The sequence below is a fragment of the Oncorhynchus mykiss genome, chromosome 6 (assembly GCF_013265735.2).
Source record: "Oncorhynchus mykiss isolate Arlee chromosome 6, USDA_OmykA_1.1, whole genome shotgun sequence".
Lineage (NCBI taxonomy): Eukaryota > Metazoa > Chordata > Actinopteri > Salmoniformes > Salmonidae > Oncorhynchus > Oncorhynchus mykiss.
In genome coordinates this window covers 82227163-82243415 of record NC_048570.1, presented here as the reverse complement: position 1 = coordinate 82243415, position 16253 = coordinate 82227163, and the positions used below count along the sequence as shown (strand labels likewise).

The following is a 16253-nucleotide window of genomic DNA, read 5'->3' as shown; positions in this document are numbered from 1 at the left end:
AGATAACATCCTTAAATGTAAAAAGAACATGACAGTAATTTGCGGGTAATTCCATTCTGATGGGTATGTAACCCAATGAACAGCGTGGCCCAAGCCTATTGTGACCATGGGGCTGCTATGTCCTGTGTGTGTGTGTGTGTGTGTGTGTGTGTGTGTGTGTGTGTGTGGCCTGGAGGCTGTCTCTGGAGCAGTGGAGCAAGGGCCCTGGGGGAAGGGAGGGACAGATGGGACTAACACATGCCCCGCCTCCCTCTCTCCCTGGCTCTGCCTAATCTGCCAGGGTAAAGCGGAGCAGGGGGAGGAGGGGTTGAGGGCATTCATCATCACCACCTCTCTCTCCAACTCTTCTGACAGCGCCCGACACAGAAGCAAAAAGAGAGCACACAGGATATGAGTAAAATAAGTACCCGGACACTTTCTATCCCCCCGAAGTTGGATTGAGGTTGAGGCCGAGATTTAGCAAGGTTGGTTGGATGTGTCTTTGTGTTACATGTGATCCAGGATATAGCAGAGAAGAACTCAGGAAGAACTACCCTGTTGACCCGTTGGAAGTTGGGCACAACAACAAGTAGCGCTTTTGTTTTGTATCGCCGCTACTTATTTTGGGAAAACAATTTGTACTGTTTTAGATGTTAGAGGATCGTTTTCTGGGGACTTTTAGGACGTCATCCTCACAGGGTCTGTGATCTAACACCCAAAGCTGTCCGTTTTGGAGGGTTCTGAACGGATGACAGCCCAGGAGATGCACCAGAGTGGCATCTACAGCTACTTCCTCAACATGTTTGCCTACCAGGTGAGACAGAGTCCTGAATGACAGAGAGTTGGCGGGAGGGAAAGAGAGAACATATAAGAGGAATTATGGAGACGTTACACATGAATGAGAATGGGTTTGGATTGCTGTCTGTTTAGTAAGACATTGAGTCCCATATTTTCATGATACGTTTGCTAGTAGTTGTGTTAAAACAAAGTTATATTAGTTGTTCTGTTTAAGACATAGCTATATTAGTTGTTGTGTTTAAATCATAGCTATATTAGTTGTTGTGTTATAACATAGTTATATTAGTTGTTGTGTTATAACATAGTTATATTAGTTGTTGTGTTATAACATAGTTATATTAGTTGTTGTTTTAATACATAGCTATATTAGTTGTTGTGTTATAACAAAGTTATAACATAGCTATATTAGTTGTTGTGTTATAACATAGCCATATTAGTTGTTGTGTTATAACAAAGTTATATTAGTTGTTGTGTTATAACATAGTCATGTAGTTGTTGTGTTAAAACATAGTAATGTAGTTGTTGTGTTAAAACATAGTAATGTAGTTGTGTTAAAACATAGTAATGTAGTTGTTGTGTTAACATAGTAATGTAGTTGTTGTGTTAACATAGTAATGTAGTTGTTGTGTTATAACATAGTTATATTAGTTGTTGTGTTAAAACATAGTAATGTAGTTGTTGTGTTATAACATAGTAATGTAGTTGTTGTGTTATAACATAGTTATATTAGTTGTTGTGTTAATACATAGTTATATTAGTTGTTGTGTTAACATAGTAATGTAGTTGTTGTGTTAAAACATAGTAATGTAGTTGTTGTGTTAAAACATAGTAATGTAGTTGTTGTGTTATAACATAGTAATGTAGTTGTTGTGTTATAACATAGTTATATTAGTTGTTGTGTTATAACATAGTAATGTAGTTGTTGTGTTAAAACATAACTATATTAGTTGTTGTGTTTAAACATAGTTATATTAGTTGTTGTGTTAAAACATAGTAATGTAGTTGTTGTGTTATAACATAGTTATATTAGTTGTTGTGTTAACATAGTAATGTAGTTGTTGTGTTAAAACATAGTAATGTAGTTGTTGTGTTAAAACATAGTAATGTAGTTGTTGTGTTAAAACATAACTATATTAGTTGTTGTGTTAAAACATAGTAATGTAGTTGTTGTGTTATAACATAGTAATGTAGTTGTTGTGTTAAAACAACTATATTAGTTGTTGTGTTAAAACATAGTAATGTCGTTGTTGTGTTATAACATAGTAATGTAGTTGTTGTGTTAAAACATAGTAATGTAGTTGTTGTGTTATAACATAACTATATTAGTTGTGTTAAAACATAGTAATGTAGTTGTTGTGTTAAAACATAGTAATGTAGTTGTTGTGTTAAAACATAGTAATGTAGTTGTTGTGTTAAAACATAACTATATTAGTTGTGTTAAAACATAGTAATGTAGTTGTTGTGTTAAAACATAACTATATTAGTTGTTGTGTTATAACATAGTAATGTAGTTGTTGTGTTAAAACATAGTCATGTAGTTGTTGTGTTAAAACATAGTAATGTAGTTGTTGTGTTAAAACATAGTAATGTAGTTGTGTTAAAACATAGTAATGTAGTTGTTGTGTTAACATAGTAATGTAGTTGTTGTGTTATAACATAGTCATGTAGTTGTTGTGTTAAAACATAGTAATGTAGTTGTTGTGTTAAAACATAGTAATGTAGTTGTGTTAAAACATAGTAATGTAGTTGTTGTGTTAACATAGTAATGTAGTTGTTGTGTTAACATAGTAATGTAGTTGTTGTGTTATAACATAGTTATATTAGTTGTTGTGTTAAAACATAGTAATGTAGTTGTTGTGTTATAACATAGTAATGTAGTTGTTGTGTTATAACATAGTTATATTAGTTGTTGTGTTAATACATAGTTATATTAGTTGTTGTGTTAACATAGTAATGTAGTTGTTGTGTTAAAACATAGTAATGTAGTTGTTGTGTTAAAACATAGTAATGTAGTTGTTGTGTTATAACATAGTAATGTAGTTGTTGTGTTATAACATAGTTATATTAGTTGTTGTGTTATAACATAGTAATGTAGTTGTTGTGTTAAAACATAACTATATTAGTTGTTGTGTTTAAACATAGTTATATTAGTTGTTGTGTTAAAACATAGTAATGTAGTTGTTGTGTTATAACATAGTTATATTAGTTGTTGTGTTAACATAGTAATGTAGTTGTTGTGTTAAAACATAGTAATGTAGTTGTTGTGTTAAAACATAGTAATGTAGTTGTTGTGTTAAAACATAACTATATTAGTTGTTGTGTTAAAACATAGTAATGTAGTTGTTGTGTTATAACATAGTAATGTAGTTGTTGTGTTAAAACAACTATATTAGTTGTTGTGTTAAAACATAGTAATGTCGTTGTTGTGTTATAACATAGTAATGTAGTTGTTGTGTTAAAACATAGTAATGTAGTTGTTGTGTTATAACATAACTATATTAGTTGTGTTAAAACATAGTAATGTAGTTGTTGTGTTAAAACATAGTAATGTAGTTGTTGTGTTAAAACATAGTAATGTAGTTGTTGTGTTAAAACATAACTATATTAGTTGTGTTAAAACATAGTAATGTAGTTGTTGTGTTAAAACATAACTATATTAGTTGTTGTGTTATAACATAGTAATGTAGTTGTTGTGTTAAAACAACTATATTAGTTGTTGTGTTAAAACATAGTAATGTCGTTGTTGTGTTATAACATAGTAATGTAGTTGTTGTGTTAAAACATAACTATATTAGTTGTTGTGTTAAAACATAGTAATGTAGTTGTTCTGTTATAACATAGTAATGTAGTTGTTGTGTTAAAACATAGTAATGTCGTTGTTGTGTTATAACATAGTAATGTAGTTGTTGTGTTAACATAGTAATGTAGTTGTTGTGTTAAAAAATAGTAATGTAGTTGTTGTGTTAACATAGTAATGTAGTTGTTGTGTTAAAACATAGTAATGTAGTTGTTGTGTTAAAACATAGTAATGTAGTTGTTGTGTTAAAACATAGTAATGTAGTTGTGTTAAAACATAGTAATGTAGTTGTTGTGTTAAAACATAGTAATGTAGTTGTTGTGTTATAACATAGTAATGTAGTTGTTGTGTTAAAACATAGTAATGTAGTTGTTGTGTTATAACATAGTAATGTAGTTGTTGTGTTAAAACATAGTAATGTAGTTGTTGTGTTAAAACATAGTAATGTAGTTGTTGTGTTATAACATAGTAATGTAGTTGTTGTGTTAAAACATAGTAATGTAGTTGTTGTGTTAAAACATAGTAATGTAGTTGTTGTGTTATAACATAGTAATGTAGTTGTTGTGTTAAAACATAGTAATGTAGTTGTTGTGTTAAAACATAGTAATGTAGTTGTTGTGTTATAACATAGTAATGTAGTTGTTGTGTTAAAACATAGTAATGTAGTTGTTGTGTTAAAACATAGTAATGTAGTTGTTGTGTTAAAACATAGTAATGTAGTTGTTGTGTTAAAACATAACTTTAACACATAATAGTTGATGTGATAAAACACATCTTCACTTTCTCATGACTATTGTTTTGTACCTAACTGGCCTGTTGTTAATACGTATCAGATCCAGAACTAGCAGATGTCAGTATCTGTTACAATGCAGCAGGTGTTCTATGTTGGATAGAGATCAATACACCCGTTGTACAGTAGTCTATACTGTGTCTCGTTTTATTTTGCACCCATTCTCCACCCCCTACGCTTGAGACCTGGGACTGTGTCCTGTATTTATATTAGGTCTATTGGACCCTGAAGTGTTATTGGCAAGATATACATTTGATACAACAATGCAGGTTAATCTCATATTGGAAAGACGTGAGTCATTGTCCCACAAATCCAACATGACCTAGCCACTCTACAGTTTACACTCACCTAGTGAACCAGCTTTCTGTTGTAGATTAGAGAGATTAGAGCAATTAGAGAGATACAGATAGATCGATCGATAGATAGGATAGCTTTCATCTACAGTTCTGGATGTTTATCAAAGAAACAGTCTATGCTTGTGTTTATACTCTCCTCCCTCATCCAGTATCCCCCCCACCCCCAGTAAAATCCCAGATAACAACGACTTAAAACAGGACAAGCAGTTCAACACAGTGTATTACAATACAATGCTGTTAGTCTATAAATTGGTTTGACTCCAGGCGGATCAGATATTCTGTGTGTTTGGACTAAATTCAACTACCTGTAACATGCAACGGCCACCTGTAACACACAACAACCACCTGTAACACGCAACAACAACCTGTAATATGCAACAACCACCTGTAACACGCAACAACCACCTGTAACACGCAACGACCACCTGTAACACGCAACGACCACCTGTAACACGCAACGACCACCTGTAACACACAACAACCACATGTAACACACAACTACCTCCTGCCCAAAACCCTCATATCAAGGTGAAGCTCCTCTGAGAATAGTTCACTGAGTTCATTCACTGTGTAAAAGGTGTCCCCTCATATAAACAAATATTGGTTATTGAGAGCGTCATGTTTTCTCTGTGGTACTACAGTGAATTAGATGTTGGTGAATTTGTAAGCAGTGATGTGCACCTTCGCTAAATTATGGAAGGAATTTCCTCTTGAGGGATAATCAATGTCATTCATTCATGCATTTATTCACTCACTCACTCACTCACTCACTCACTCACTCACTCACTCACTCACTCACTCACTCGTCACCTCTCTCTTCCTTCAGTTATGTAGCTTTCTGTCTAGCACTAAGGCTATGTTCAGTTGACTTCTGATTCACAGACATGTTGACTCCACTCCATCCTAAAATATGCTAAACACCCCTCTCCTTTCCATCATTCAAATACAGTGCCCTGCGAAAGTATTCGGCCCCCTTGAACTTTGCGACCTTTTGCCACATTTCAGGCTTCAAACATAAAGATATAAAACTGTATTTTTTTGTGAAGAATCAACAACAAGTGGGACACAATCATGAAGTAGAACGACATTTATTGGATATTTCAAACTTTTTTAACAAATCAAAAACTGAAAAATTGGGCGTGCAAAATTATTTAGCCCCTTTACTTTCAGTGCAGCAAACTCTCTCCAGAAGTTCAGTAAGGACCTCTGAATGATCCAATGTTGACCTAAATGACTAATGATGATAAATACAATCCACCTGTGTGTAATCAAATCTCCGTATAAATGCACCTGCACTGTGATAGTCTCAGAGGTCCGTTAAAAGCGCAGAGAGCATCATGAAGAACAAGGAACACACCAGGCAGGTCCGAGATACTGTTGTGAAGAAATTTAAAGCCGGATTTGGATACAAAAACATTTCCCAAGCTTTAAACATCCCAAGGAGCACTGTGCAAGCGATAATATTGAAATGGAAGGAGTATCAGACCACTGCAAATCTACCAAGACCTGGCCGTCCCTCTAAACTTTCAGCTCATACAAGGAGAAGACTGATCAGAGATGCAGCCAAGAGGCCCATGATCACTCTGGATGAACTGCAGAGATCTACAGCTGAGGTGGGAGACTCTGTCCATAGGACAACAATCAGTCGTATATTGCACAAATCTGGCCTTTATGGAAGAGTGGCAAGAAGAAAGACATTTCTTAAAGATATCCATAAAAAGTGTCGTTTAAAGTTTGCCACAAGCCACCTGGGAGACACACCAAACATGTGGAAGAAGGTGCTCTGGTCAGATGAAACCAAAATTGAACTTTTTGGCAACAATGCAAAACGTTATGTTTGGCGTAAAAGCAACACAGCTGAACACACCATCCCCACTGTCAAACATGGTGGTGGCAGCATCATGGTTTGGGCCTGCTTTTCTTCAGCAGGGACAGGGAAGATGGTTGGAGCCAAATACAGGACCATTCTGGAAGAAAACCTGATGGAGTCTGCAAAAGACCTGAGACTGGACGGAGATTTGTCTTCCAACAAGACAATGATCCAAAACATAAAGCAAAATCTACAATGGAATGGTTCAAAAATAAACATATCCAGGTGTTAGAATGGCCAAGTCAAAGTCCAGACCTGAATCCAATCGAGAATCTGTGGAAAGAACTGAAAACTGCTGTTCACAAATGCTCTCCATCCAACCTCACTGAGCTCGAGCTGTTTTGCAAGGAGGAATGGGAAGTCTCTCGATGTGCAAAACTGATAGAGACATACCCCAAGCGACTTACAGCTGTAATCGCAGCAAAAGGTGGCGCTACAAAGTATTAACTTAAGGGGGCTGAATAATTTTGCACGCCCCAATTTTTCAGTTTTTGATTTGTTAAAAAAGTTTGAAATATCCAATAAATGTCGTTCCACTTCATGATTGTGTCCCACTTGTTGTTGATTCTTCACAAAAAAATACAGTTTTATATATTTATGTTTGAAGCCTGAAATGTGGCAAAAGGTCGCAAAGTTCAAGGGGGCCGAATACTTTCGCAAGGCACTGTATGTTGACGTTGGAATGTTGGAGTGGTTGATGATGACCAAGGATTTGATCCAATTGGTTAAATGCAGTATAATCCCTTTATTGTTGAATTTACACATCTCCTCACAGATAGTGAGCATCTCTCTCTTCACCTCCTCCCAGTTACATCTCTCATATATAATTTATATTGAAAATACCTCTCGCCGCCTCCCGCAGATATATTGAGCATCTCTCTCCTCATCTCCTAGAATATATTGAGCATTGTCACTATATTGTTGCGCTGACTCCTCACTTGTTCTGCTCCCCAGATAGGTTTCTTCCTCTCTTCAGGTAGGTACCCTCCTCTCCTCTCCCCCTCCCCTCCCCTCTCTCATCTTCTCTCCTCTCTCTCTCTTCCTCTCTCTCTTCCTCTCCTCTCCTCTCCTCTCCTCTCTCCTCTCAGATATATATGTGAACATATCTCTCTCCTCTCCCCCTCACCTCCCCTCTCTCATATTCTCTCTTCCTCTCCTCTCCTCTCTCCTCTCAGATATATATGTGAACATATCTCTCTCCTCTCCACAGATATGTTGCTGCTGTGGCCCGGCCCCGTGTTCACTGTGCTGCTCCTTCTGCCCCCCGGTGAAGTCATCGTCCAGCACGAGGATCATGTACACACTCTTCCACATCATGGCCTGTGCCGTCTCCTGTCTCATGCTCTCACGCACTGTCTCCGAGGCTGTCCGGGACAATGTGAGTGTCTGATGTCATGTCCTCCTTTGGGGATCAACAAAGTTCCATCATGTCTGAGCACTTTGTTTGCTCTGAGGTGCTATAAAGTGTTCCTGTCCTGATTCAATTACATTAGTACATTAGTAATCTATTGTGGTCAGACTACTTAATATGCAAGATTTGAGTTCTGGGTTAACCAAGGTTAGTACATTACTACTTTAGCGAAGGCTGGCAAACGTGCACCTTGAGAGTAACTAAATTAAATGTCTTGTTGTGTAAATTAGTGCAGGGCTCTCCAACCCTGTTCCTGGAGAGCTACCGTCCTGTAGATTTTTTTCTACCAATCCTAATCTAGCGCACCTGATTCTATTTAATTAGCTGGTTGATAAACTGAATCAGGTTAGTTACAACTGGGGTTGGAGGAAAAACCTATAGGAGGGTATCTCTCCAGGAACAGGATTGGAGAGCTCTGAATTAGTGCATTAGAACAGCAGCACCTTGTAGGTCTCCAACCCTGGTCTTTCCAGCCCACAGGCAAACTTGCTAATCACCACACAACCAATAGGATGACATAGAAAGGGAAGGGTCCTTACACTATCTATTGCATTTGGGAAAACATATCCCCACACTTCACTATACCAAGTCCCTCTCCAATGGCCTCATGTGTGCCATCACGCGTCCCATCCAAACCCTCACGTGTGCCATCCAAACCCTCACGTGTGCCATCCAAACCCTCACGCATTCCATCCAAACCCTCACGTGTGCCATCCAAACCCTCACGCATCCCATCCAAACCCTCACGTGTGCCATCCAAACCCTCACGCATCCCATCCAAACCCTCACGTGTGCCATCCAAACCCTCACATGTGCCATCCAAACCCTCACGTGTGCCATCCAAACCCTCACGTGTGTCATCCAAACCCTCACGTGTGCCATCCAAACCCTCACGTGTGCCATCCAAACCCTCACGTGTGCCATCCAAACCCTCACGCATCCCATCCAAACCCTCACGTGTGCCATCCAAACCCTCACGTGTGTCATCCAAACCCTCACGTGTGCCATCCAAACCCTCACGTGTGCCATCCAAACCCTCACGCATCCCATCCAAACCCTCACGTGTGCCATCCAAACCCTCACGCATCCCATCCAAACCCTCACGTGTGCCATCCAAACCCTCACGTGTGTAGCTCCCTTCAGTAACCACGAGTACAACCGTTCCTTGATTTTAACTGGCGGCTTTATTCTGTAGTTTTAGTCAGAATTATCACCTTCCGTGAGAACTATAAAGTAAATGAAAAATACAGTTAAGCACACTCTTACAACCTTATCTTACGAGTGACTTATTAGCTTGGTATAACTCTGAAGTGCTTACATACATAACAGTTTATCCGGCGTTATAACGGGTTCAGATTAAACACATGAATAAAGGAAAAAATACCTCATTGGCTGCTTATTACAGAAGGGAGGAAATCAAACTTCACACTTATTATTCCTGGCATGAATTCACACTTCATCCTAACATACACTCTTCAACCTTTATGAACTACACCCGATGACATGAAAACTTAGCTAACGCAGCGCAGGATTGCCTTCCCTCCAAAAGTGTGTTGCTACGATAAGGATCCCCGTTACAACAGTATTAGCTACGTAGTTCCGCTTGTATTATCATTTCCCCCGCACAGCGGACACGTAAACAATTCAAACAAAGGACAACGACATAACCTGTAAGTCTAACTGTCAGTTACAACGTGTGCCATCCAAACCCTCACGTGTGCCATCCAAACCCTCACGTGTGCCATCCAAACCCTCACGTGTGCCATCCAAACCCTCACGTGTTCCATCCAAACCCTCACGTGTGGCATCCAAACCCTCACGCATCCCATCCAAACCCTCACGTGTGCCATCCAAACCCTCACGCATCCCATCCAAACCCTCACGTGTGCCATCCAAACCCTCACGCATCCCATCCAAACCCTCACGTGTGCCATCCAAACCCTCACACATCCCATCCAAACCCTCACGTGTGCCATCCAAACCCTCACATGTGCCATCCAAACCCTCACGTGTGCCATCCAAACCCTCACGTGTGGCATCCAAACCCTCACGCATCCCATCCAAACCCTCACGTGTGCCATCCAAACCCTCACACATCCCATCCAAACCCTCACGTGTGCCATCCAAACCCTCACACATCCCATCCAAACCCTCACGTGTGCCATCCAAATCCTCACGTGTGCCATCCAAACCCTCACGTGTGCCATTCAAACCCTCACGTGTGCCATCCAAACCCTCACGTGTGCCATCCAAACCCTCACGTGTGCCATCCAAACCCTCACGTGTGCCATCCAAACCCTCACGTGTGCCATCCAAACCCTCACGTGTGCCATCCAAACCCTCACGTGTGCCATCCAAACCCTCACGTGTGCCATCCAAACCCTCACGTGTGCCATCCAAACCCTCACGTGTGCCATCCAAACCCTCACGTGTGCCATCCAAGGGCCAGACTGATTTCTTGAATGTGTAGCAGCGAAACATTTAGGAGAGAAACAGAACATGGATTCCCGTTTGGATATCAGGCAAGTGTAGTATGTAGCAGGTTAAGTACGTTTCCATAGGTAGTGTTGGTCCCATCCACACACAAAAAGAGTCAGTAAGAAGTAAGGTTGCAAAGGGAGGGTATGTCACTGGAAACTTTCAGAGTTTATTAGTGAACTACCAGAATTTTGGTATCTTTCAAGGATTTGATAAAATCTGTAAGTGGGCCTTTTGGGTACTACAGGTGTCTGTAATTATCTCTGGCCCTCTGTGGCCTTATCACGTAACAGTTATGAATGAATTAAATAAGATGATTTTCAAATAAGAAATAGAACAACAAAGCTGTAAAACATGATCCTAAATATGAACCATCAACTTAGTGAATACCATTAGTGTTTATCAGGAGGGTTTCAGCATGAAATATCCTTTATATTTGTTTTTACACACTTCTATTTATTTGACTATGTCAGTATGTATTTATTTGTTGTCAGTGTTTTGGCATCAAACTGGTGACAGTTGTGAAAAAAGTAAACAGTTGGAAGAGTTGCAGAGTTAATTACAAATAATGCCATTGTTGGTTAGATGCTTTTCCCATTCATTTAGGCTATTTTCTCTTGAACCGTATGTTCTATCCAATAGAAACTCATGAACAATATGGACACAGATGTATAAAAAAACTATATATGAATACATTTTGTAAAAGTTATTCAAGTATAAATTACCAAAATTACGATAGAGTGCCATACATTACTAGTGCTTTTGACCAGGGCCCATGGTAGTGCACTATGTAGGGAATAGAGTGCCATTTGGGATGCATACCTACTCTCTCCCTGTCACTTTTTGTGGTGTAAATCCACTCATAATGTGTGCCAATGATAATACTAGTTATGTTTGTTGTGTCATGTCACATTCAATAAGTGTCTGGTTAATCGCTATGCCAAGGATACATGCAGTAGGCTGCAGGATAATTTCAGTACACTATTTTCCTCCCAAAGACAGACAGAGAAAGGCCTGGAGGCTTCCACTACCTAACCTCTAGGTTACACACACATATACTGTACATGCATGTACACACACACACACACACACACACACACACACTTAAAAAGAGAGATACACGCACACGCACACACACACGCTCACAAACGGGCACACACACACACACACACACACACACTTAAAAAGAGAGGCACACACACACGCTCACAAACGTGCACACACACACACACACACCATAAAAGAGTGTGTTTGTGTGTTTCAGGTGCCTTTCTTCAACATGGTGTGTGACCAGGCTCATGGCGGAGGGCACTGTGAGATGCTGGTTGGCTACTCAGCGGTCTACAGGGTCTGCTTCGGCACTGCTTGCTTCTACCTGATGATGGCGTTGTTCCTCATCGATGTCAAGTCCAGCCAGGACTTCAGAGCGCTCATCCACAATGGGTCAGCAGTAGCCCTGAAGGTTAATTTATATTGGGGAGACGCAGGAGAACTACCATGTATATGTGAATGAAAGTTTGCGTTCTACATGTAATACCACTTTAAGGTGTTTTGTGCTAATACATCGTGTAACACCTGTCCCACTAGTACAGTACTAACGTCAATATCAACAAGTCTATTTGAGGCTACGTGGGCCTATTCCTCACCTGCCTGACCAATGCACCAGTGTCCTTTTTTTAACCAGCTTGTGATACTGTCCACTGCTGTGCTGTTGATTAGAGCAGTGACACGCTCTAGGGGGGTTGATTAGAGCAGTGACACGCTCTAGGGGGGATGATTAGAGCAGTGACACGCTCTAGGGGGGATGATTAGAGCAGTGACACGCTCTAGGGGGGTTGATTAGAGCAGTGACACGCTCTAGGGGGGTTAATTAGAGCAGTGACGCGCTCTAGGGGGGTTGATTAGAGCAGTGACACGCTCTAGGGGGGTTGATTAGAGCAGTGACACGCTCTAGGGGGGTTGATTAGAGAAGTGACATGCTCTAGGGGGGTTGATTAGAGCAGTGACATGCTCTAGGGGGGTTGATTAGAGCAGTGACGCGCTCTAGGGGAGTTGATTAGAGCAGTGACGCGCTCTAGGGGGTTGATTAGAGCAGTGACGCACTCTGGGGGGTTGATTAGAGCAGTGACATGCTCTGGGGGGTTGATTAGAACAGTGACGCTCTCTTAGGGGGGTTGATTAGAGCAGTGATGCGCTCTAGGGGGGTTGATTAGAGCAGTGACGCGCTCTAGGGTGGTTGATTAGAGCAGTGACGCGCTCTATGGGAGATGATTAGAGCAGTGACGCGCTCTAGGGAGGTTGATTAGAGCAGTGACACGCTCTAGGGGGGTTGGTTATAGCAGTGATGCGCTCTAGGTGGGTTGAATAGAGCAGTGACGCGCTCTAGGGGGGTTGAATAGAGCAGTGACGGGCTCTAGGGGGGTTAATTAGAGCAGTGACGTGCTCTAGGGGGGTTGATTAGAGCAGTGACACGCTCTAGGGGGGTTGAATAGAGCAGTGATGCGCTCTAGGGGGGTTAATTAGAGCAGTAACGGGCTCTAGGGGGGTTGAATAGAGCAGTGATGCGCTCTAGGGGGGTTAATTAGAGCAGTGATGCGCTCTAGGGGGGTTAATTAGAGCAGTGATGCGCTCTAGGTGGGTTGAATAGAGCAGTGACGGGCTCTAGGTGGGTTGAATAGAGCAGTGATGCGCTCTAGGGGGGTTAATTAGAGCAGTGATGCGCTCTAGGTGGGTTGAATAGAGCAGTGACGGGCTCTAGGTGGGTTGAATAGAGCAGTGATGCGCTCTAGGGGGGGTTGGGGATGGGAGGGTTACCCTTTGAGAGACGCATGGCCTCTAGCTGGCCCTCTGTGGCATATCTCCCATAAGGCTCTTATTAATGAGAAGCCAGACAGTCATCCACAGGGCCCTGGAACTCCTGGGCACTTCTCAGTGCGCACTAGGGGCAGAATCCTAACTTGAGATCAGTGTTTTGACCTGTACAGGTTTGAAATACTGTAATCGATCAAGACTATACAAGGTGATTACAGCTTCACTTCCCTTAGACCTGCCTACTCAGCTATTCCTCCATTCACTTCCCTTGTGTCATGCAGCTTCTTAACGAAGATGCTCTTCGTCTGCACATCCTCTGTATGTAGGGCAGTATATATTGTAGGTGGGTAGTTGTCCCTAGGTGGTTTCAAACAAACATATCAAAAACATGTTATTATGCGAATGTTAGGCATACAACCATATAACTGGTCCTCTCTGGTCCAAATGCAGGTTCTGGTTTCTGAAGTTCATCACCCTGCTTGGGATGTGTACTGCTGCCTTCTTCATCCCTACTGAGTCCTTCCTGCATGGTGAGCAGCCTGGACACACAATCAAGATTCCCTCTTAGAATACATTGCTAAACTTTCAACACAGAATTGCCCTAGCTGAAAGCAATAGGTGCAGTTATATTTCAATACTGATAGGGGGCACTGTAGACCTACTCATCATCTCACGAGATTCACCCTGCAGTCAAGCCACCATAAATTTCTCTGTGGTTGGATAGTGTTGTGCTAGCAGCAGTAAATCTCATCGTGACACAGTAACTGATTTCAGATTCTACATGTTTTATGGCTGTTCCTCTGCCTCAGAATCTTCTGTGGTATAAGTTCATTATTTAATAGATGACTACAGTATGTTATTCTTGATGAGGAACTGTGTTTTGCAACACACACATAAGAAAACACTCTCATATACAGTACCAGTCAAAAGTTTGGACACACCTACTCATTCAAGGGTTTATCTTTCTTTTTTTTTAAATATTTTCTACATTGTACAATAGTGAAGACATCAAAACTATGAAATAACACATATGGAATCATGTAGTAACCAAAAAAAGTGTTAAACAAATCAAAATATAGTTTATATTTTAGATTCTTCAAAGTCGCCAACCTTTGCCTTGACGATAGCTTTGCACACTCTTGGCATTCTCTCAACCAGCTTCATGAAGAATGGTTTACAACAGTATTGAAGGAGTTCCCACATATGCTGAGCACTTGTTGGCTGCTTTTCCTTCACTCTGAAGTTCAACTCATCCCAAACCATCTCAATTGGGTTGCGGTTGGGTGATTGTCCTGTTGAAAAACAAATGATAGTTCCACTAAGTGCAAACCAGGTGGGATGGCAAATCGCTGCAGAATGCTGTGGTAGCCATGCTGGTTAAGTGTGCCTTGAATTCTTAATAAATCACTGACAGTGTCACCAGCAAAACACCCCAACACAATCACACCTCCTCCTCCATGCTTCATGGTGGGAACCACACATGCAGAGATCATCCGTTCACCTACTCTGTGTCTCACAAAGACACAGCGATTGGAACCAAAAATCTCAAATTTGGACTCATCAGACCAAAGGACATATTTTCAATGTCCGTTGCTCGTGTTTCTTGGCTCAAGCAAGTCTCTTCTTATTATTGGTGTCCTTTAGTAGTGGTTTCTTTGCAGAAATTCGACCACGAAGGCCTGATTCACGCAGTCCCGTCTGAACAGTTGATGTTGAGATGTGTCTGTTACTTGAACTCTGTGAAGCATTTATTTGGGCTGCAATTTCTGAGGCTGGTAACTCAAATTTACTTATCCTCTGCAGCAGAGATAACTCTGGGTCTTCCTTTCCTGTGGCTGTCCTCATAAGAGCCAGTTTCATCATAGCGCTTGATGGATTTTGCGACTGCACTTGAATAAACTTTTTTGACCTTCTTGTCTTAAAGTAAGGATGGACTGTCGTTTCTCTTTGCTTATTTGAGCTGTTCTTGCCATAACATGGACTTGGTCTTTTACCAAATAGGGCTATCTTCTGTATACCCCCCACACCTTGTCACAACACAACTGATTGTCTCAAATGCATTAAGAAGGTAATACATTCCACTAATTAACTCTTAACAAGGCACACCTATTAATTGAAATGCACTCCAGGTGACGACATCATGAAGCTGGTTGAGAGAATGCCAAGAGTGTACAAAGCTGCCATCAAGGCAAAGGGGGGCTACTTTGAATAATCTCAAATAGAGATTATATTTAGATTTTTTTTTACATTTATTTTGTGTTACTACATGATTCCATATGTGTTATTTCATAATTTTAATGTCTTCACTATATTATACAAAGTATAAAATAGTAAAACTAAAGAAAAACCCTTGAATGTGTTGTGTCCAAACTTTTGACTGGTACGTATGCCTATATTTAATTTAAAAAGTACATTTGGACAATACACACATTCAGAATGGGCCTGCATCAAGTGAGTTAGACAGCAAACCTGTTTCTTTCTGTCTGTCTTTTTGTTTCTCTCCGTCTGTCTCTCTCTTTCCATTTCTCTCTCTCTCTCCCAGCCTGGCACTACGTAGGCGTGGTGGGAGGATTTGCCTTCATCCTCATCCAACTCAGTCTCATCACAGCATTTGCCCACACCTGGAACAAGAACTGGTGAGCGGGGAGGGAGAGCAGGGAGAGGTGTGTGTGTGTAGGGGGGGGGGGGGGGGGGGGGGGGTCCTTGTGCTGGAGAAGGACAGGTCACATCCTCCAACCATAGAAGCGCAAGTTTGACTGGACGTTACCTTGTACTGATCTGTTTCAGCAAGGAGCTGCAGTTTGACTGGACGTTACCTTGTACTGATCTGTTTCAGCAAGGAGCTGCAGTTTGACTGGACGTTACCCTGTACTGATCTGTTTCAGCTAGGAGCTGCAGTTTGACTGGACGTTACCTTGTACTGATCTGTTTCAGCTAGGAGCTGCAGTTTGACTGGACGTTAC

General features: G+C 40.9%; 1 protein-coding gene across 2 annotated transcripts in view; it reads left to right on the top strand.

The window, feature by feature from the left end:
* Window positions 1-16253, top strand: part of LOC110517630 (serine incorporator 4-like) — a 49834-nt gene that overhangs the window by 6945 nt on the left and 26636 nt on the right. The window contains exons 1-5 of one of the 2 annotated variants that reach the window (XM_036981146.1): window positions 272-793; window positions 7801-7968; window positions 11744-11922; window positions 13741-13820; window positions 15833-15926. In XM_036981146.1, coding sequence (XP_036837041.1) covers window positions 728-793; window positions 7801-7968; window positions 11744-11922; window positions 13741-13820; window positions 15833-15926 — 587 coding nt within the window. In that variant the 5' untranslated portion in view covers window positions 272-727. Of the gene's footprint in view, window positions 1-271; window positions 794-7800; window positions 7969-11743; window positions 11923-13740; window positions 13821-15832; window positions 15927-16253 lie in introns of those variants that run through there. The other variant, XM_036981147.1, reaches the window with a different exon arrangement.